The sequence below is a fragment of the Pseudophryne corroboree genome, chromosome 5, assembly GCF_028390025.1.
Source record: "Pseudophryne corroboree isolate aPseCor3 chromosome 5, aPseCor3.hap2, whole genome shotgun sequence".
NCBI classification, from domain to species: domain Eukaryota; kingdom Metazoa; phylum Chordata; class Amphibia; order Anura; family Myobatrachidae; genus Pseudophryne; species Pseudophryne corroboree.
In genome coordinates, this window is record NC_086448.1 from 169,807,502 (window position 1) to 169,830,019 (window position 22,518).

Consider the following 22,518-nt stretch of genomic DNA (forward strand, 5'->3'; position numbering starts at 1 on the left):
CTGGTTACTGCTGCTACTTGTTGTTGAGTCCCAAGATGGCAAGTAACCTGAAGTTGCAGCATAGTATATGGAGGAGGGGGTGCTGAGTATGCGGTATATAGTGGAAGCATGATATAAAGGAGGGGGTATGCTGTATATATAGGGGGCACTATATGAGGGGGTATGTGGGTGCAGTGTTTATATAGGGGCAGCATATGGTGGGGGGTGCAGAATATGGAAGACAATGGGGGTGCAGTGTATATAGGAGTAGTGTAAGGTGGGAGGTGCAGTGTACATAAGGAATGTGTGTATGTGTGTGTCTCCGTGTCACACAGAGATGACTATACTGAAAAAATCAGCATTTCTCTCTCCACTGCCCCTATCTGCCCCTTCCACTCCACTCTCTACCCAGTCCCTATCTAACACAACCCCTCCGCCTCTCTCTCCCCATGCCCTATCTGCCCTAACCCTCCTGTCCTCTTTCTTTTTCCCCAAGTCCCTATCTGCCCATACCGCACTCTCCACTACCCAGTCCCTATCTGCCCCTGCTCTCTCCCCAGTCCCTATCTGCCCCTCCCCATTCTCCACCCCCCAGTCCCTATCTACCCCTACCCCCACTCTATCTCCCCAGACCCCTCTCTCCGTGTGCAACAAGTGTGAAACAGTCAGATCAGTATTATTAATATTACCAGCAGAAGGTTTGAAGGCAGTAACATCTCCTTGCAGTTTCATTTTAAGTTAGAACTGTCTCTGCTAACATAGGTGAGGAGCAGAGTTGGCTTTTATTAGATAAGATGCTAGGGGTTAATTGAGATCTGATCGCTAGGCAGCGGTTTTTGCTGTCCTGCGATCAGATAGTCGCCGCCTACAGGGGGAGGGTATTTTCGCTGTGCAAGTGTGCGAACGCATGTGTAGCAGAGCTGCACAAAATTATTTTGTGCAGTCTCTGCGCAGCCCAGGACTTACTCAGCCGCTGCGATCATATCAGTCTGTTCGGGACCGGAATTGACGTCAGACACCCTCCCTTCAAACACTTGGACACGCCTGCGTTTTTCCAAACATTCCCTGAAAACGGTCAGTTGCTACCCACAATCGCCCTCTTCCTGTCAATCTCCTTGGGAATGCCTGTGCGAATGGATCCTTTGCACAAACCCGTCGCTGACCGGCGATCCCTGTTGCAGCCGTCCGTCACGCCTGCGCATTGCCGTGCATACGCATGCACAGTTCGGATCTGATTGCCCACTGTGTGAAAACGCACAGCAGCGATCAGATCTGAATTTACCCCGCTAATAAGCCCACAAATGTGCTATTAAGCTCCCATGTGTGCAAACTTAAAGTGATGTTAAACCTTTCCATTAAATAAGTGTAATATCTTCTAAAAGGTAGTAATTAGGTTTTACAGTATGTCAATGAAAATGTACAGAGAAATGTACTTTGCCTACAAAAAGTAATTATAGTAATTGGAATGATTATATTGTGATTAAATAATTTAAGAATATTACTATGTGTCTAAAGAAGCACTATACTATAACTGTATATTTTAAAGGCCTAAACTTAGTATAGGCGTTCACTTGTTTTGTGGTCTGATACATAATATATTAAAATGCAGTGTACAGTATCATTTCACTAACAAGCAGTGACTTCATCAAGGCATGATATACAAATGACACAGTGATGCTCAGTGCCGGCTCTAACCAATATGATGCCCTAGGAAAGATTTTGTCTGGTGCCCCCTAGCACCATCGCTAGTTCCGCCTCTGACCCTGCACCCCTTTCCCAGCACCATCACCCCTCACCCAAAGTAGTCCTCATTTTGGTGCTCCTACCCCCTATATTTTAAATAGGAACAGTGCACACATTGCCCAAAGAGGGGTGTTTTCTTGCTGGAAAGGGGCATGGCCACACACCAGTACCCCCAATTCAAATTACAACACACGGTTGTGCAAATTTATTCACATTATATCATGCGATAGTGTCCTTTATTCACGTTACATAACACAGTAGTACCACTTTACCTTATATATGTTACTGCTCTCAGTAGTTCCCATTATTTACATATCATCACACTGAATTGCTCCTTATTCACATTACACCACACCATATTGCTCTTTATTCATATTAGACCACACAGTAGTGCCCTCTCTATACGTTACGCCACACAGTAGAGCACCTTATACACATAATGCCACACATTAGTAATGACTTTATACACATAATACCACACAGTAATGCCCCTTACACATATAACACACATTATTAATGTCCTTATAAACATAATGCGCCTTACACATTATGCCAGCCTTTATTAATGCCCTTATACACATAATTTCACTTACACATCTGGCGCACATTATTAATGCCCTTATACACATAATGACACACATAGTGCCCCTTAAACATATGCCGCACATTATTAATGCATTTATACACATGACACACGTAATGCCCCTTACACATATGCCGAACACTATTGCACAACCAACCCACCTGTACACAGCACTTACATGGCCGCTAACACTGTGACCCGTCCTCTGCCTCTGCTTGGATACAGATGTGTCCTCATAATCTTGCCTCAATACGCCATGCAGCAGTAGATACCTGGTGTGAGTCAGGCGGCAGCTCTGGGCCAGCTCTGCTAACGTCGGGCACCTTTTTTTGCCAAAAATGCATTTTTGCTTATTTGCATTGCTTTGTGACTAGAATGCACAAGCAGCATCTGTTGATTAAATTTATATGCGGCATGCCTATATTCTGTGTGTAACTGTGGCTGTATCTGCATGCGAAAAGCTACGTTACAGTAATTTCCAGGAATACACGTACCATTTCGTATGCAGATCCAGCCGCAGTCACACACAGAATATAAGCATGCCGCATATAATCTTAATCAGCATAAATTGCTTGTGCCCCTAGGCATTCCAAATGCCCTGGGCATTTGCCTAGTTTGCCTATGCCTAGGACCGGCTCTGGTGATGCTGCTAGTACTGCAGTTTCAATGTGCTGTAAGCATCTGTGGCTATATAACAAAATCTATATCTCCTATAAAATACTACTAAGCACTGCAGACAGCAGTCCCAATTATTCTCAATGGGGGCTGCAGTCTGGCCCCATTTATTAAGCTTCCCTGGCTAATGCCATCTTCATATGGTATTTGCCGCTTTGTGCTTATGAAGGCATTCTCGCAGGAGAGAGATCTTCTGATCCCTCACTTCCAGCTTCTGTAATATGCGCCATAAAATTTTGAACCACTAGAGGGAGCAAGAGAGCGATCTCATGGCTGCACATGGGCAGATTCAGGAAAGCAATGACGTGATAATGATAGCTATCACTCCACGGGTGTGGTTCATCAAATCGACAGTATCTAGGTCGACAATGTTTAGGTCGACCACTATAGGTCGACAGTCACTAGGTCGACATGGATGGAAGGTCGACAGTGTTTCTAGGTCGACATGTGCTAGGTCGACAGGTCTAAAGGTCGACATGAGGATTTTTTTTTTGTCGTTTTCTTCGTAGAGTGACTGGGATCCCAAATTAGTGCACCGCGTCCCCTCGCATGGCTCGCTTCGCTCGCCATGCTTTGGGCATGGTGCCTTCGCTCCGCTACCGCTTCGCTCGGCACAGATTACCGTTCCATTCGTAGTCCACGTGGATCGTTAAGTATGAAAAAATTCAAAAAAATAATAATAAAAAAAAAAACTCATGTCGACCTTTAGACCTGTCGACCTAGCACATGTCAACCTAGAAACCCTGTCGACCTTCCATCCATGTCGACCTAGTGACTGTCGACCTATAGTGGTCAACCTAAACATTGTTGACCTAGATACTGTCGATCTTCAGACCGGATCCCCACTCCACTATGAAGATCTTTGCAGGGACAGTCTCTTATCGCAGCTGCTGTCCAGGCAACAGGTTTTTTATAAATAGCTGCAAAAAAATCTTTTCTTATTGACTTGATATGGTAAGGAAGGATAATTAACAGAGCCTATATCTCAATTTTGATTAATAGGCTTCTTAGTGAGCTGATGATACTATGCATCATTAGTGTTATTATTGTATCACATTTGGTAATATTATAAGATATTTTCCAAGGAAATTTTGTTGCTGGACACGACCATCCAGGCAGGTTACGCATGATAGTTTTCACTGTGGTGGGAATTTATGCATTTATTTGCATTTTGAGAACAGATATTGAGAATTGCAGTTGATTTGGAGAGAAGAGAAACACAGTGCTGTTACTGGGAACTAGGGACAGTGGCAACAGGGTAACACATTACAATGAATTGATAGACTACAGTATATTCCCGTAAATACTGGTTTAGCATAATTTTGTTGTCTCTAGTCTCTAGCTCTAAGGGCTTATTTATCAAATAATATCTGCAGGATATCCCCTGAAAACACCCATATTAAGTATCACCCCAATGTACCATAGAGGGACCACATCAGATATCTCCATATCTGCCGATGTCCCTTCATTTCCGACCACAGCCGCAGTCCCCATATGGGCATTAGCCCATTGTAGTCAATAGGCTACACCATACTTGCTTGCTTTGCTGCCCCCTCTTCCGGCAGGAGGCAGCGTTGTAGGAACATGGGGGCGTGGCCGGTGGCAAGATGGGATGTCTGGGGGCTTGGCCAGGAGGCAATGTGGGCTGTCTGGGGGTGTGGCCAGTAGGGAAGTGGCCAGTACGGGGGCGTGGCATCACAAGTGCATCATCGTGGCTCCGTCCAGCGCTATACAGCATTGAGAAAATAGGCACTATATAGTGGGGGGCGATGAAGCGATTCAGTGTGAATGGGTGGCCGAGGTAAGGGGGGTACGGAGGGGCTGGCAGGGAAAGCGGGAGACTAGCCCACCATTCCAGGGGCCCGGGAGGGCCACCTGATTTTCGTGAGCCTCCCGGCCATTCCACAGGCTTTTTTGGAGCCCCGTCCTAGCGACTCAGTAATAATACAATGAGGCGAATAAGGATTCCTTATTATTGGGGGCTGGCCACATCTTTTACTACATAGTGAATAAATAGGCTATGTTTATGTAGTTTAGTAAACAAACCTGCTGCCTCCATTGTGTATAAGCTACAGGTGCATTCTTATAAATTCAAGTATATACTAATAAATATGCAAATGTTCATTTAACCAATCTGTACTTTTCTATATTAAAGATTGAATAAAAAACATAATCCAAAGTACTTGATATGAAGTCCCTCTGTGTGCTAAGAAAGTCTCCCTGCAGAGAATATGTGCTATAAATAACATGACAACATCATTGTTTTTAGGGACAAGTACTAAGCAGTGATAAAAGTGGAGAAGTGAGCCAGTGGAGATGTTGCCCATGGCAACCAATCAGAATTGATGTAACATTTATCATTTGCATACTATAAACATATACAGAGCAGCTGATTGGTTGCCATGGGTAACTTCTCCACTGACTCACTTCACTATTATCGCTGTTTAGTACATGTCCCCCTTTGTGTGCAGAGGAGGGATCAGTAGTGCCAAAAGGGGGGGAGGGTACTAATTACCCATGCCCAGGTCTGATGGAGGAACATAGCGAGGGCCGAGTGGGGTCCCAGGGTCCCCTCCCCCTTACCTGGTAGCTGCAGCTCTTCTTCTCAGCCCAGCACACACTGCTGTGTGCTAGGTTGCAGTGTGGACAGGGAGGCGCTTACATTTTTTTACATTTTCTAAGGGTTTATGACCACGCCTCCAGTGAATAGGCCACACACCCCTAACAAGTACCTGGGCCCAGCCAGGCTCTCTACTACTCTGGGAGGGATGTTCCTGAACAATTGCACATTCTGTGCCTATATAAGAAGAGTGCAGTTTTCGAGTTGTTGATAGTGTTGATAGTGATTAATGCATATTTACTCTGGACACATCTACATGTTATATTTAAGGTTCTACATATATGCCTGTATTTCAAAACACAGATATGGAAAACTAAGTTTGCAGATGCATATTTGCCCATAACTTTTTAATTCACCTCTGTTTTCTCCAAGAGAACAAACTCTTACCAATTTTATGCTGGGTAGATGTGAAAGCAAGAAATGGGAAATACTGTCCTACAGGGTTAGGTTTGTGTGACTGATGCTGTGATGCCGGCTGTGAGTTGGCAGGGAGGGGGGGCGAGCACAACAAAGCCCCTTGCGGGCTTGGTGGCTTGCTGCGTTCACAACGGGATCTATTCCCACTTTATGAGAGTCGTGGACACCCATGCACCCATGAGTGGGAATAGTCCCTGTTGGTTGGCATGCCGGCCGCCTGGATAGTGAGTGTTCAGGATTCCGGCGTCAGTATTGTGCTCGACTGTCGGGGTCATATAACCGCATCCCGTCCAACAGTACTGTTACTTTTAACTCAGATTGAGAGACAAATGTCTCCCCAATAATATTCAATTTAAGACTATTTAAAATACATGAAAGCCTTTGCAGACGTTATTAGAAATCACAGGAAGACACCAGGCCCAGGACAAGGAGAATATTTAACGTTATGATATTCTGAAGTTCAACAGAATGCACAGATAAAAATGCTACCGATGTTTATTGGAACATATTAGAACTTATTGGACTCCAGTGATAGACAGACTGCTTTCTTTCACAGACCGCGCATTCTTTGGATAGGGTCGGTCGAGCAAGTGGGCACAAAAATGCAGTGTTCCATTGAAGATAAAATAAACAAGCAAAAGTTTCTGTAGTAAAACAAAAATGCAATTTTCATGGATGAACAGTACAGTAGATTTGCAATGATGGCTGTCTGGCTTAATAGATTTTGTGTAATGGTGTAATGGTTAGCATTACCGCCTCAAAGTATTGAGGTCATGGGTTTGATTCTCACCATAGTCCTAACTGTGTGGAGTTTGTATATTCTACCCGTGCTTGAATGGGTTTCCTCTGGATACTCCGGTTTACTCCCACACTCCAGAAAATATACTGCTAGGTTAATTGGCTCCCAACAAAAATTAACCCTAGAGTGAATGTGTGTGGACTACATGTAGTAGGGAATATAGATTGTAGGCGACACTGGCGCAGGGACTGATGTGAATGGCCAAATAATCTCTGTAAAATTCTGTGGAATATGTGTGCCCTTCATAAATAACTGGCAATAAATAAATAAATAATATTCTTAATATAAACTGCTACTGTTTGCCAAGCAAATTGCAATGATTTAAAATAATCTGTAAATCTAAAAATTATATCTGTAGCTCTTGTTACGAGTGGCTAACAGATCAAACGATTTAGTCCTAAATACAATATTTTGCATGATTATCTCAATATTAGTGTATTGATTCAACAATTTACAGATTATTTTGAGATTGGTCATTGACTAATATTAGCAGTTTAGCTTCTGTGTGATTATCATTAACGTTTTTTTTTGTTTTTTTCATAGGCAAAGAATTATTATTTAGAACGCAGCAAGGTAATGTGGTGAAGCTGAACGTAGAGCGGAACGAGTCCACATTATTGATAGAAAAGAAAATGTTTGTAAGTATTTTTACCAGTATGTGTGGGTGCACAGATGCTTTCCTTTTTGGCACAGGAATTCTGTATAATGGTGATGGAAGAGACAGGTTCAGCCTTTTATTGGTTTAAGACAACACTCATAACTAGTGAAGTTGATGGAACCAGAAAAGTAGCTAAAAATGTTAGCTCATGGGGAAAGAATAAAAATTGATGCCACCAAAGACCTCAGTTATATCCAATTGAATCTAACATATTTGTTCCCTGCACCCCCTCCAGAACTGGACCCTAGACAGTCTTCCTTCTATGATAGACCTAGCTACAGTAGGGATGGGTATCGATAAACGATTTCCAGAAAATATCAATATCCCAGCATGATATTTTAGTCATATTGGCTCATTTGATATAAAGTATCATGTGGGGCGATTCCGCAGCTGTGCTATATCATTTCCATCCCAACTCTCTTCCCCAGAGCAGCAGCTCGGTGCCCTGACCTTCTGTAGACTGCAATTGTGAATGTCCAGTAGCAAATATAACTGATTAGAAATATTGATAGTTTTATGTTTCACATTAGATATGGCAACCCTTTATCAACTAAGAATATAAATGCGGCACTTCCGATTGGCCATCTCCAATTTATGGTACTGGATAGAACATACAGTAATATTACAAAAGTTCCTGCCTGTCTTAATCTTAACACTACCAAGCAAAGCCATATACCTGTAGAGTAGAGATGAGCGGTCTGGTTTTGCTGGAAAAAAATATGAACAGACTCTAACTTTGAGGTTCCAAGTCAAACACAGCGCGGATCACTTTGGAGTAACCAGTAGAACTGAATATCGTCTTGGGTCTTCCCACCAAGTTCGGATCCCTGATCTCAAAAATATATGTAGCATGTTTTGGATTGCATATACTGTTTTCAGGGGCCATTTCACACAGGGGAGTGTATAGAGAGGGTATGGCCTGGGGTTCCTGCTGCAATACTACATACTAGTATCCCCATTACATGATATTAGCTATTTTTATACATTTTTGAAAAAATTTAGAACCAAAACTAAAATCAAACCATGTGATGGTGGTTTTGGCAAAACTAAAACTAAAACACTTTGATGATTTAGAATCAAAACACGGGGTCTTTGCACAACTCTAATATAGAATAGATTATGCAAATAAAATAACTGCTATCTGTAACTTCTCACAGTGTACAGATGGGTCCTCATATTCAAGACGCCCAGCATTACTGAGACACTCCCAGATGTGTAGCATACTGTGTTTTTCTTTACATTTTTCATTTAAGTTACATTGCAGACAAGCCACTCACAGTGTACCAGAGATGTTAGACCATGGTAGATTTCCCACTAGGCACATGCCTAGGGGTGTCACTTCCTTGGGGGTAGTACAGCAGTCAGCCCCCTTACATCTGAGCAGCTGGTGCAGCAGGGCTGTAACTAGGATGGTGTGACTGTCCCCCATTGCTGCAGTATCACCAGTCTCGGCAGCCTGAAGGGGTATGACTCCAGCCGCAGCCTTCTGCACTAGCTGCTGGTGCCCGGCGGAACACAATGACACTGGCAACATTGCAGTCGTGATGTAACACGTTGCGATGTTGCCTTCAGGAATGTCAGCAGTGTGTCTGACTTGAGTGGAGGAGACCCACCACTGCACGATGCTGCTGGTCAAGGAATAGGACAAGCAGAGGCCAGGTAAGTTACAGGGAGGGAGAGGAGAGGCACATGGGGAGGTGCACTCTCTTTGTTACTACAGGGAGGGGAAGGCACATTAAATTTTATACTACAGAAAGGCAGATTATATTCTATACCAGAAGTTTTCAAACGTGGCCCTTAAGGCACCCCAACAGTCCAGGTTTTAAGTTTAACCGTGCTTGGCCACTGTGACTTAATTAGCACCTCGGTCAATTTGATTTAACCATCTGTGCTGAGCCATGGATATACCTAAAACCTGGACCGTTGGGGTGCCTTGAGGACAACGTTTAAGAACCTCTGTTCTATACTATGGGCAGCACAGTACATTCTATACTATGGGGAGGGGGAGGCACAGTATACGCTATACTATGGGGAGGCACATCACATTCTATAATATGGGCGGTACATTACATTCTGTATTATGGGGGGGGCGGTCACACTATATACCATGGGAAGGGTCAGGGGATGGCACATTACATTCTATACTATGGGGAGGGGGAGGCACAGTATACGCTATACTATGGGGAGGCACATCACATTCTATAATATGGGCGGTACATTACATTCTGTATTATGGGGGGGCGGTCACACTATATACCATGGGAAGGGTCAGGGGATGGCACATTACATTCTATACTATGGGGAGGGGGAGGCACAGTATACGCTATACTATGGGGAGGCACATCACATTCTATAATATGGGCGGTACATTACATTCTGTATTATGGGGGGGGCGGTCACACTATATACCATGGGAAGGGTCAGGGGATGGCACATTACATTCTATACTATGGGGAGGGGGAGGCACAGTATACGCTATACTATGGGGAGGCACATCACATTCTATACACTGGGAGGGAAGCACGATATATTGTACACTATGAGGAAGAGGGACATACTGTAATGTAGTATGGCTATGCTATGGGGAAGGGGAAACCCTTTTGGGGTGGGGGCAATATCTTGTGTCTAGAGGCAGCCAGACCCCTAAATCCGCCACTCATGCTAGACTGAGACTTTAGCTGCCCAGGAATTGGTTTTACACACATACAAATGAAGCATTGTGCTACTTGGCTTGAGGAAAAGCCACTCACATTGGAGCCCTTTATACACAGATTTGGACTACGTTGCACACCAATGTACAAATGTTGCAAGCCCCAGTGGTCTGTGTGTGCTAGCAATGCAGTTTTGCCTGTCCTGTTGTTTTATTTATGCAAATACTATATTTGCATAAATAAAAAAATATTTGTGTGAAAAATATGCCTGATGCAGCTGAGTCTCCAGGGACCTGGTGAGCCGAGAGGGGCTTTTTGGCGCAACTGAAGCCACAGTATAAAAGGACACATCTTTACTAGTAATATGCTTCTGCTTGGCCCATTTGTTGAACTTATTTTCCAAATGCAATAACCTTAGCTTTATCAAGCAGCTGAAGTTGAAGACGCCTCTGACATAAATTACAATGTCAAGTTGTAACTGTCGGTCAATAAGTAACATTTATACTGTATATTGTGCCTTAAAAGAATGGGGGTCATTCCGAGTTGTTCGCTCGTTATTTTTTTCTCGCAACGGAGCGATTAGTCGCTAATGCGCATGCGCAATGTCCGCAGTGCGACTGCGCCAAGTAAATTTGCTATGCAGTTAGGTATTTTACTCACGGCATTACTAGGTTTTTTCTTCGTTCTGCTGATCGTAGTGTGATTGACAGGAAGTGGGTGTTTCTGGACGGAAACAGGCCGTTTTATGGGTGTGTGCGAAAAAACGCTACCGTTTCTGGGAAAAACGCGGGAGTGGCTGTAGAAACGGAGGAGTGTCTGGGCGAACGCTGGGTGTGTTTGTGACGTCAAACCAGGAACGACACTGACTGAACTGATCGCAGATGCCGAGTAAGTCTGGAGCTACTCAGAAACTGCTAAGAAGTGTCTATTCGCAATTCTGCTAATCTTTCGTTCGCAATTTTGCTAAGCTAAGATTCACTCCCAGTAGGCGGCGGCTTAGCGTGTGCAAAGCTGCTAAAAGCAGCTTGCGAGCGAACAACTCGGAATGACCCCCAATATCCTCTTATTTACCATATTCAACACTGCATAGTTGAAATGTGTTTTTAATAATTGTAAAAATGTATATCAAATGCAAATATGCTTGATGTCAATGTTTTATATGTGTTTTAAGTGTTTTAGAGACTATTCTATTTAGTTAAAGTTATTTACATGATGCACACATACAGGGCTGCCATCAGAAATCACGGGGCTCGGGACAAAATAGGCAGCCCCCCCCTAAAAATAAAAAAATAAATAAATAAATAAATAATTAAATAAAAATTAAATAATAATAATTATATAAAATATTATATATATATATTATAAAAAAAACAAAAAAACTGTGTCCCCATACTTTTGTCCCCAGCACCATATTATGCACCACACTATAATGCCCCAGTACCTGCTCATTGGGGTACTTATTGTTCTCCCCCCCCCCCCCCCCTGCAGCCGCTGCTGCCGCTGGAGTCGCTGCAGACTGTTCGGCAGCCTGTTTCATGTGAAACTATAGAAAATGACCCTTCCAAAATGGCCACCGCCTTGAAGGAGACAGTTATTAAATATACTAGAGCCTCCTCTAGTATCTTTAATAACTGTCTCCTCTGAGGCGGCGGCCATCTTCATCTTGAGAAGGACTTTTCAATAGCTTGCAGGAGCCGGGTAGCGGCGGTGGCAGGACGGGCGGCAGAGGCAGGAGGACGGATGGTGGCGGGCGGGCAGCGGCATCTCTGTTAGAGAGTCTGGGCCCGGGACAGCTGTGCCCGCAGCACCCCTCTGATGACTGGCCTGTACACATATAGGACCTCATTCAGTAATGATTTCAGTTTCTGCTAAAAAGCAGTTTCTGTTATCAAACAGTTGACGACCAGAAATAGAGAAAAAACGCCCATCATGAAAATTGCGAATGCATTGCAATATGTGGGCTGATCGCAAAACCATATGCAATTACAGAACATATTTCTTATCTTCACCAGGCAAGGTTGTCCACAATTTTTGCTAAACAATATGCTGGAAGTGGTCATTGGTGACATCAGAGGCACTCTTTAAAAACGCCTGGGCACGCCTGCATTTTTTCAGACACACCCAGAAACGCCGGCCTCCTGTCAGTCAAATAGCGGCTGCATTGCGATCACAATGTGTACGCATTTTCTGTTGTCATTTTTACTAGCGCATGCGCAATGTGAACGCTGTGCATGCGCAGTTGTTCAATAATTGCCTGGATTGCAATTCGCAAATTTTGCAATCCTTACTGAATGAGATCCAGACTCCGTACTGTACAGAGATTATATCAGTCATTGACATCAGTCCCTACCACAGAGGAGATTGCAATCTATGTTCCCTATCACATGTACACACACGAAGGGGGTCATACTGACCTGATCGCACACTGCAGTTTATCGCAGCGGCGCGATCGGGTCAGAACTGTGCATGCGCCGGTGCCGTAGTGCGCCGGAGCATGCCCGACGGCCAAAAGCCGTCGCTGCGCTACGATCGCCTCTGCCTGATTGACAGGCAGAGGCGGTTGCTGGGCGGGGGGGGGGGCGGCGTTTGGCCGCCATTACGTGGGCGCAGTCTGGCCAACGCATGCGTGGTTGGACCGTGCGGGGGGCAGGCCGCAGCGGCTACGTGACATCACACGCAGCCGCTGTGGGCCAGGGAGCGACATGTAGCTACCAGCCAGCACACTAAAGCTGCGCTGGCCGGTAGCTACTCCTACAGTGCAAAAGCATCGCCGCTGTGCGATGCTTTTGCACTTCTGCGGGGGGGGGGGGGGGGGCGGCAATGACATGCGGGGTGGGATAGCCCTGTGCTGGGCATCCCCCCGCATGTCTATGGACATGATCGTAGCCCTGCACAATTTTGCAGGGCTACGATCACCTCAAAATGACCCCCTAAGTTTAATATCCAGTAGGAACCCAGTTAATCTACCAGCATATACAGTATATATATATATATATATATATATATATATATATATATAGCATGAGTTGGGTATGAGTGACCGGCGGTTGGGATACCACCGGTCACCATACCGACACCGGATTCCCGGTGTCCAGATTGCCGGCGGGGGGAAGGGGGAGTGCAACAAAGCCCCTTGCGGGCTCGGTGGCTCACTGCGCTCGCCATAGGTTCTATTCCCACTCTATGGGACACCCACGAGTGGGAATAGTCCCTGTCAGTCGGCATGCTGACTGTCAGGATTTCCACCGGGCAGGATTCCAGGGTCGGTATATTGATCGGTGGGCTCCCGACCACCAGTCACATAGCCACATCCCATATATATTTATATATATATTTTGGAACATGGGAGGAAAATGCCATAAAAACAGAAAGAACATACAAATTGGGAATTGAACCCATGACCTCAGTGTTGTGAGGCAGTTATACTAACCAGTACACCACCCATGCTGCCCTAACTCATTGACACAAGGCTGATTGTACAAGCAGATTTAAAACAAAGACTATATTTAAAAAAAAAAAAGCAAATGGGTTTGACACACATAGGACAATGATTGTAATGGTACATTAAAATGATGCATGTAATATATCTTATTTAAAAACTAGTCTGTATCTTCCCATGCTTTCTATATGATGATGTAAATACCCCAGTACTATATCATTTCTGCATACTAAGCCCAATATCTGGTTCAGAACATCAAAGGTATAGCACAGTTTGAACAGAGTACTGAGCGTCGCTGAAACTCTGTGTTTAAGAGACTACATTTGCAGCTCATGTCAAATACAGTAATTCTCTGGACTTACTGCCACAAACATTTACATTCTCTATTACAAAGTCCTGATCTTAAGGACGGAGTCAAAGACAAAGCTGGACAGGGTGAGACAATTTTCACTTAAAAGCTCCTTGATGCGTGCGTTAGTCTCAGAAAATGACATGAACGGTAATTTACAAACCATGATAAAATGCTTAAGTACAGGGTATATTTTTGGAGCAGATGTGCCAAAGTATTGGTCCTGCATTTCATTGCATTGCGGGTAGAAAGAAACAACGTCTTCAGCACTTGCCCATCTAAACAGGTGCAGCCACACAAACAGGGCACCTGCTGTCATCACAAAAGAGGAAGGAAGGCTTTTTACATGTCTGCATTTATACTTTATTTTCTTATGTGCACGATACACAATTATAGTTGGAAGGGTAAATTGTAGCAGCGATACTAGTCTGAAAATACGCTCTCGTACACCTGGCGCACATTAGCCTTAAAGAGAAAGATCACCCATGCCCCACAGTTCTGCAAAGAGGATAGTGGGCAGTAGTGTAGAGCAAGTGAGTGCAATTATGTCTGAAGACATGGGGGGTCATTCCGAGTTGTTCGCTCGCAAGCTGCTTTTAGCAGCTTTGCACACGCTAAGCCGCCGCCTACTTGGAGTGAATCTTAGCTTATCAAAATTGCGAACGAAGGATTAGCAGAATTGCGAATAGACACTTCTTAGCAGTTTCTGAGTAGCTCCAGACTTACTCGGCATCTGCGATCAGTTCAGTCAGTTTCGTTCCTGGTTTGACGTCACAAACACACCCAGCGTTCGCCCAGACACTCCTCCGTTTCTCCAGCCACTCCCGCGTTTTTCCCACAAACGGTAGCGTTTTTTCGCACACACCCATAAAACGGCCAGTTTCCGCCCAGAAACACCCACTTCCTGTCAATCACACTACGATCACCAGAACGAAGAAAAAAACCTTGTAATGCCGTGAGTAAAATACCTAACTGCATAGCAAATTTACTTGGCGCAGTCGCACTGCGGACATTGCGCATGCTCATTAGCGACTAATCGCTCCGTTGGGAGAAAAAAATAACGAGCGAACAACTCGGAATGACCCCCATGATCTGGACTATAGGGATTGTCTCATTTATATACAGTATCTGTCCTATGTAAGGAAATGCAATTGGATATTCTCCATCGTCTTTGCTACATAGCGACACGTTCATATCATCAGAAACAGCTGTTAATGTTGTTGTCCTTGGATACAAGCATCTCTTTTGTACTCTCTGCATCAAACACAGCTGGTCCAGGGACCAGATTCTTTGTTACATCCAAGGACACTGAAAAGAATATTGGACTGATGATAAAAAATAAAATATAAAAAAGCTACAGTGATCTACATAATGTTACAGGAGAACATGTGCAAGTCAATAAATTAATCTGAAGGTGAAATCATTTTTGAAATTAAGATGCATTCCCCTGTGTGTGCTTATGGGCTGTTTCACAGTATCTCAGGATGGCCTGTCCCATGCTCGCTGTATACCCCATCTGTGTCACCCCTGTCTGCCCCTCCCCTTTAGAATATAAGCTCTCATGAGCATACGCCCTACAGTAGCACTTAACCCATGGTTTCTGACACCCTGATACTTATTTGAGTGTTATGACCAGTGGCACTGAGAGTGTGGGGTAAGTACTATTTGCCCAGGCCAGATAGAGTGGCATGGCGAGAGCCCGGGTCTACGATCTCCATTCGCACTCACTGCTCTGCCCACTACCGCTGTTCTGCAGACTACCACTGGCCATGCCTGTATAGCAGCACAGCCAAGCGGCACATTAGCCAGTGAGAAAGTTTGGACTGCTGCAGCTGTCTCCTCTCACAGCCCGATCCGTCTTTGGGCTGTGCCAGCGGTAGTAGGCAGGGAGTGTGTGACCAGCAGCCGCCCCCCTCTCCCCTGGAGCCGCCCTCCTTTTCACAAATAGTTCTTTATTCAATTTTTTTTCTAGGGGGGCATGGCCACACCTTATTGTATATGGCCCCACCCCCCTCTCCCCCTTCCCCTTCAGTGCCTGGGCCCATCAGAGCTCTTGACAGTGGCTCATATATGTTTATGTACTTTGTTAGGAACTGTAGAACCTTTGTGGTTCCACATAAATAAAGGATAATAATAATAATAATAATGGTCTGCGTTCCTGCCCATTATCTAGCCCACTGCTAGCTTCTCTGTGGGGATATGTTATTATACGGATATAACTTGAAAGAAACAAGATGGTTTAATTATAGCTACCATTCAGCACCAAAAATATTTGTCAATGAGGACTGCCAAATATTCAGTGAAATGGAGCGAGGGAATCAATACTTGCATTACCTCTATTACATTAGGCACGTCTGACATTTTCAGTGTCTCCCTACAGGCGTCTGGCGCTGTATTTCTGTATGCAGTACAGCATTAAGTCGTGTTTTCTGCCTGTAGAACTCGAGTCTTGTAATCTCTCCGTATTTGAAACACCTTGATGGATGCTATGTGCTGGGAATTACACTAGCTGCAGTAACAAAGTTTACTTTCTGATTCCATAGACCCTGGCAATTGCTTTGTGAGTTTTACAAAAGATCAGATGTCTCTTGTACACTGTAATGTAGTCTTTCAGGATACAGGCCTCATGCAGCTTCAGTTGCAGTTTTGCGTTTTTAGCAAATCTGCAACTGTCTGCGATCACATGCTGGGGGCCGGCCAACACAAGCATGCAGATACCCTGCAGCAATGCGATCACATTGTAATCTGTGTGTCTGCTCTGATAAAGCTAAAAATTGATCTTATATAATACCCTTTATGAGGTCTAAGAACACTGTACGCTATCTACGTATTAAGTACCATAAGGGTACGCACGTTGCGTAACAATCGCTTAGCCGTAGTCGAGACGCTCAAGCGTCACGTTCGCTCACGGCCAAGAGATCACGGGCAGGCACGCTATTGGCTGCTGACTAACTTAATGATTCGCTATAGCGTAGCGGACGCTCGGGACCACGAGGAGATCACCAGCGGCGCTGACGCTCACAATGTTAAACCTTTGTATCTAAACCATAAACAGTGTATTGTGCTGTAAAACCTTAGTGTAATGATAGAGTGTAAATGCAACACAGTATAACCTTATTACCTTTAAAGCTGTTCTAGCGTCACCGACGCTCTGAGAATACTTAACACTATAAGAAATACACAGATACCTGGGCTTAGGGTCCAACGCCTAATATATATATATTATGAATGATATACTTGCAAAAGAATTAATACAAATACAAATCATACACTACAATATAACATAGACTACCTAACCAGATAACTACACAGGAAATATAATACAATTACTATTTAAGAGAAAATAAGAGAGAAAGAGGAGGAGAGAGAGAGAGAGAGAGAAATTGGCCCACAATAACAAGAAGATCAATATAGTTGCGGAGAAACACTTACGCACAAGGGGAAACGATCGCATGCGCCTCGATATCCAGCTCCCGATTATCAGCAATGAGAACCGTTGAAGAGAGTGAACTGGATATGGTCGGCCTGCCTATTTATGCCCCACACACAATACAATTCAATGGTCCCTACAATCTCATTGTTCATTGGACACAGGAATTCAGCTTCGCATTATAACAAAAGGTCATAGGTTGATTCATACAGGTGGGCTGTGACTGCTTCCAACTGTTCAGGTGGGTGGGATACTGGGTTTCCCGCCGCATGACTAAATAAGAACAAATAATAGTAAATGGACATAAACTTCTTATGTCCATAACTATTCGCACGATCGATTAATCCGCTCCAAACCAACACCGGAATATTGCTATTTAAATACTCTTCCGATGGGTACCAAACACCACTGTATGACCCCTGTTAGACCCTTCGTACAATACAAAGAGGGATCTCTCTGTTCAGGAACATGCTATGTTAACTAAACTTTCAGAATCTATCAAAGGGACCATGATCTACAAAATACATTATATAGTGAAAATATGTAACGATTGAGTCGCACGCTACGATCACATAAACTCTACCGTAAATACGCATACCGTGCGCCTGCGGGTGCCCGCGACTGTGAGTATGCGCACGTACGGGAGAGCGCACGCATGCGCAGCACGGACCTGTGTGAGGTGCAAATATGGTAGTGTGCATAGAGATATTTTTCTGACTTTGACAGTCCACCCTTTGGCAGTCAACAATAACTGCCACCTTCTAAAACAATTTAAAAAGAGAAAAATATATGTCAGGGGTTAATACATTTACATGGTTGGGTAGGGGAGGAGAGGAGAAGGTAGGAAAAGGGTATGACCTAGTGAGATAGCAGAAGCATGTGTGTATGAATCCGTGTTTGGGGGTCATGTATCATCATGCCGTACGTGTTTTAAATCAAGCTTCGAGGTATTGCGAAGTATACATTTGAATTCCTTCTTATCCCGTGGTACGGGTCTGTGGATGGGCTGTCAAACTTTACCGAGCTCTTTTCGGCTTTGGTTGTAACAAAATGGGGGAGCACATTTTAGTTGATGATACATGAATGGGGGAGATATGTGATTGCTGATATCTGTGCCTGTATTCCCTATCGACTATGTGTGTCATTACCTGAGGGTTGTAGAAATGAAGAAAAGACATAATTACGGTAAATGCGGTGGTATTCTATGTCAGGTAAATGTACATTAGTCGATTGAGGTCTTGTTTGGTGTCTGTTGAATGCAGTCTTCTTTGTGCTTTTGCCCATAAGGTGCGAGCAAAAGCTGTCAATGTCCATAGATTTACAAAAGTGTTGGGCTAGCGTAATTTTAAAATTTCTAGGGAAACTGGGGATCCATGGCATAGTTCATCAAAAATCTGTGTATCAGGTTGTCAAAAACTTCTTCTTTAATCCCTCTGTTGTCTGTATATCGGCTCATCAAATTCCTCATCCAAGTGGGTCTTTTTACCTTGGAGGAAACGGAAAAACAGGTGAAAGAAACGGACCGTAGAAATCGCATTTTCATCACATCATTGTTTCTACATTTGGGTCATAAATCAAGTCCATTGGAATTACAGTTTCCTCACTCCTCAAACTCATTACCCTAGTACGACGATTGCACCTCATTAAAGCCTGACCGCATCTAAATATCAAACCAATCGTTATAATAACACCTAAGATACATAGGAGAAACTTCCCAACATCCATTATGACTCCTTGAGCCCAGTCTCCTAAACCAGAGAACCAATTTCGCGGGTTCAACCATGACACCCAACCAGTCAGCTCATTACCTACAGCAGCAAGAGTGAGATTGTGTCTCCTGCGAAATTCCCACTTCAGTTGGAGAATATCGTCCATCTTTTGGTCTATGACCTCGACCGGGTCCTCGGTGCTATTCGTAATATATGTGCAACATTTCACGCCGTATTGTGTTGCCAGTGTGACACAATATCCGCATGTCACTGCTGTGAGGTAATTAAGAACCATTCTATGCTGTACCAGTTCTGTTTTATAAGCCTGAAGTTCTCTTCCAGTATACCTAAACGTGTCATCATACATTTCAGTGATATTATCTAACAAATTGGCGAGCGCAGATATGTATTTATAATTCAACACTCCTCTAGCGGTGCGAGTGATATCTAACGCGATTAGAAACTGAATCCCGGTGGATTCATGGATCATGTCAGAGGCCGGATGCTCTGTTCTTTCTATCAGGTGCCGTTTAACTACGTGCTCGTAATGGGTGTGAGTATAAGGAGTTTGGGCAACACGGTGTATGTCTTTCATTTTGTCATGTGATACAGTCATTACTTCAGGCAGTACTTTTCCAATATAACACAATCCTTCAGAGTTTGGGGCAAGCCACTTATACGCCTTTCTCCCGCATATGAAATATGCATCATCGGGGAGAACATATGGGACGGAGTAGGACATAACCATATTACACACCTTCCATGTGAAATCTCCTAACCCTAATTCTTCCATCTGCTTAGTACACGTATCAGGTTGTACGATATGTGCACAGTATCCTGGTGATACCTCTCCAACTCTCGTAATCCTATTTCCTAAGGTATACCTATACCGGAAAGATTTTCCTCTACTGGCTATGTGGCGTATAAGCTCTGTATCTGTAGGCATTCTATCTGCTCTATGTGAAAAGGTCATGGTTTGATTACTCCATGACACTTCCCAATTTCCCGGCTTTCGGGGATTGGAGATGTTAAAGCATAATAGGGACCTATCCACATGGTATTGGTGGAGCTTCAAACTAGGAGGGCTGGAGATATTAAACCTCCTGTCCACCGGTCTCCCACCACTTAACTCAAGTACCTCCCCTAACGTTAAAGGAAATGGTACTAGCCCTGATTTGCTATGACCTTGCGGTACTTGAGAGCATACCCAACAATCTGTTTTATTTAACACACTACCCACTAAGGAGTGATAGTCACTCAATGGATGCCGGTCCATATGGATATTAAAACTGGATTGGCATTTCTTTATGCACCCATCCTCAATGACATTGTTACAGAGCCGACAGATACAGTTTTCTTCAGCTAACAATCCTTCACAATTCCTTCTATGGTCAATGCTATCGGATCGTTTTCTGATACTCGCCTTTGCTTGTTGATTATGTTGTTCTTGGAAAACTACGCCTCCATCTCTGTCATCAGAACCCATTCCAGAACCTCTCTCGACCTCCATGGTACTCTCGCCGGAACAGACTGCTCTGGTCAACATCATGGTCAACAGGAAAATCCGGATCACAGTCTCTTGGGGCAAGTCCATCTTGTAGGAGGAAACGGAGAAGAATGAGAAGGGGGGAAAAAAAATAATTTGAGGGAGAGGGGATGGGAAGTTGGAGAAAAACAATAAAAGGGAACAGGGGATCGACAACTGCTTTTGGTCTTGTGATTTTCAATGCTCAGGTGCCGCCTCAGTCCTCCTGGAACAGACACTCCAGTGATACAACCTCTACCGTCTGTTCCTTATCACGGGGCCTCTCTGGATCAGCAACCTTTTTACAGTGGGACGAATGAACCCAAGTCTCTCTCTCAGCAATCTTCAATGCTGTAGTGCTAGTCAATAAGACCTGGTATGGTCCTTCCCATCTGTCAATAAGGCAACCTGAGCGTAGAAAATTCCGTATCATTACATAATCCCCAGGTTCAATGTCATGACAATTACTATCTGGTAAATCAGGAATCACTAACTTCAGATTATCATTTTGATTCCTCAACTGTTTACTCATGTTAATCAAGTATTTTACAGTCACTTCATTGTTACACTTCAAATCATCCTGAGGGTTAATCATAACATGCGGTTGTCGACCAAACAAGATTTCAAAGGGAGACAGATTAAGAGGGGACCTGGGAGTGGTTCTGATGCTGTACAGTACAATGGGTAAAGCTTCTGGCCATGTCAATCCTGTCTCTGCCATCACTTTACTCAGTTTATTTTTAATAGTGCTGTTCACTCTTTCCACTTTCGCACTCGCCTGTGGACGGTATGGAGTGTGCAGCTTGCTATCAATTCCCATCAATTTACACATTCCTTGAAAGACATCACCTGTAAAATGGGTACCCCTATCACTTTCGATAATTCTAGGGATACCATATCTACATACAAATTCCTGCACAATTTTCTTAGCAGTAAACATAGCGGTATTTGTGGCCGCTGGAAATGCTTCGACCCAATTTGAGAAAACATCTATACAAACAAGTACATATTTCAAATTTCGACAAGGGGGTAATTGAATAAAGTCAATCTGTATTACCTGGAAAGGGCCGCCGGCAGGTGGGATATGAGATGGTTCTGTAGGTATTGCCTTTCCGATGTTCTTTCTCAGACAGGTAAGGCATGACATTGCCCTTTTACTCGCATGAGATGAAAATCCTGGGGCACACCAATATGCTCTTACCAACTTGCACATCCCTTCCTTGCCCAGATGAGTCAGCCCGTGAGCTGCCTCAGCTAAGCATGGAAGGTATGCTTTGGGGGCCACTGGTTTACCGTGTCCACCCGTCCAGAGTCCTGAGGACTCCTGACCATATCCCTTTGCCTTCCAGACTGCCTTTTCCTGTGTGGAACACAAATTTTGCATCTCACACAACTTCTGTGTGTTGATGGTATTAAATACCATCAGTTGTGTGGTGTCTGTCTGTCTGGGGGTAGCAGCTGCTAATTTAGCAGCTTCGTCTGCTCGGCTGTTACCAAGTGATACTGGGTCTTGGCTATATGTGTGTGCTTTACATTTGATAACAGCCACTCTGTCGGGTTCCTGTATCGCTGTTAGAAGCCTTTTTATGTGAGCTGCATGCGCTACCGGTGTACCAGCTGCCGTCATGAAATTTCTGAGGCGCCATAGGGCTCCGAAATCATGGACTAACCCGAATGCATATCTAGAATCGGTGTAGATATTGGCTGATTTGCCCTTAGCCAATTCACATGCTCTGGTTAGGGCGACCAGTACAGCAACCTGGGCTGAGTGAGGTGGGCCTAGCGGTTCCGCTTCTATGGTGCCTTGGTCATCTACGACTGCGTATCCAGTACACAAGTCTCCCGAGTCTGACTGTCTATGACAACTACCGTCCGTGTAGAACGTAAGTTCTACATCTTCCAGTGGGTTGTCACTGATGTCAGGCCTTGCGGTAAAATTTT

The 22,518-nt window shown here is 44.2% G+C and overlaps 1 protein-coding gene across 3 annotated transcripts in view; it reads left to right on the plus strand.

Moving 5' to 3' along the window:
• DPP6 (dipeptidyl peptidase like 6) overlaps positions 1-22,518 on the plus strand; it is a 1,916,598-nt gene that overhangs the window by 1,460,730 nt on the left and 433,350 nt on the right. For all 3 annotated transcript variants that reach the window (XM_063921873.1, XM_063921871.1, XM_063921872.1), the window contains exon 4: positions 7,360-7,454. In XM_063921873.1, coding sequence (XP_063777943.1) covers positions 7,360-7,454 — 95 coding nt within the window. The remainder of the gene's footprint in view (positions 1-7,359; positions 7,455-22,518) is intronic.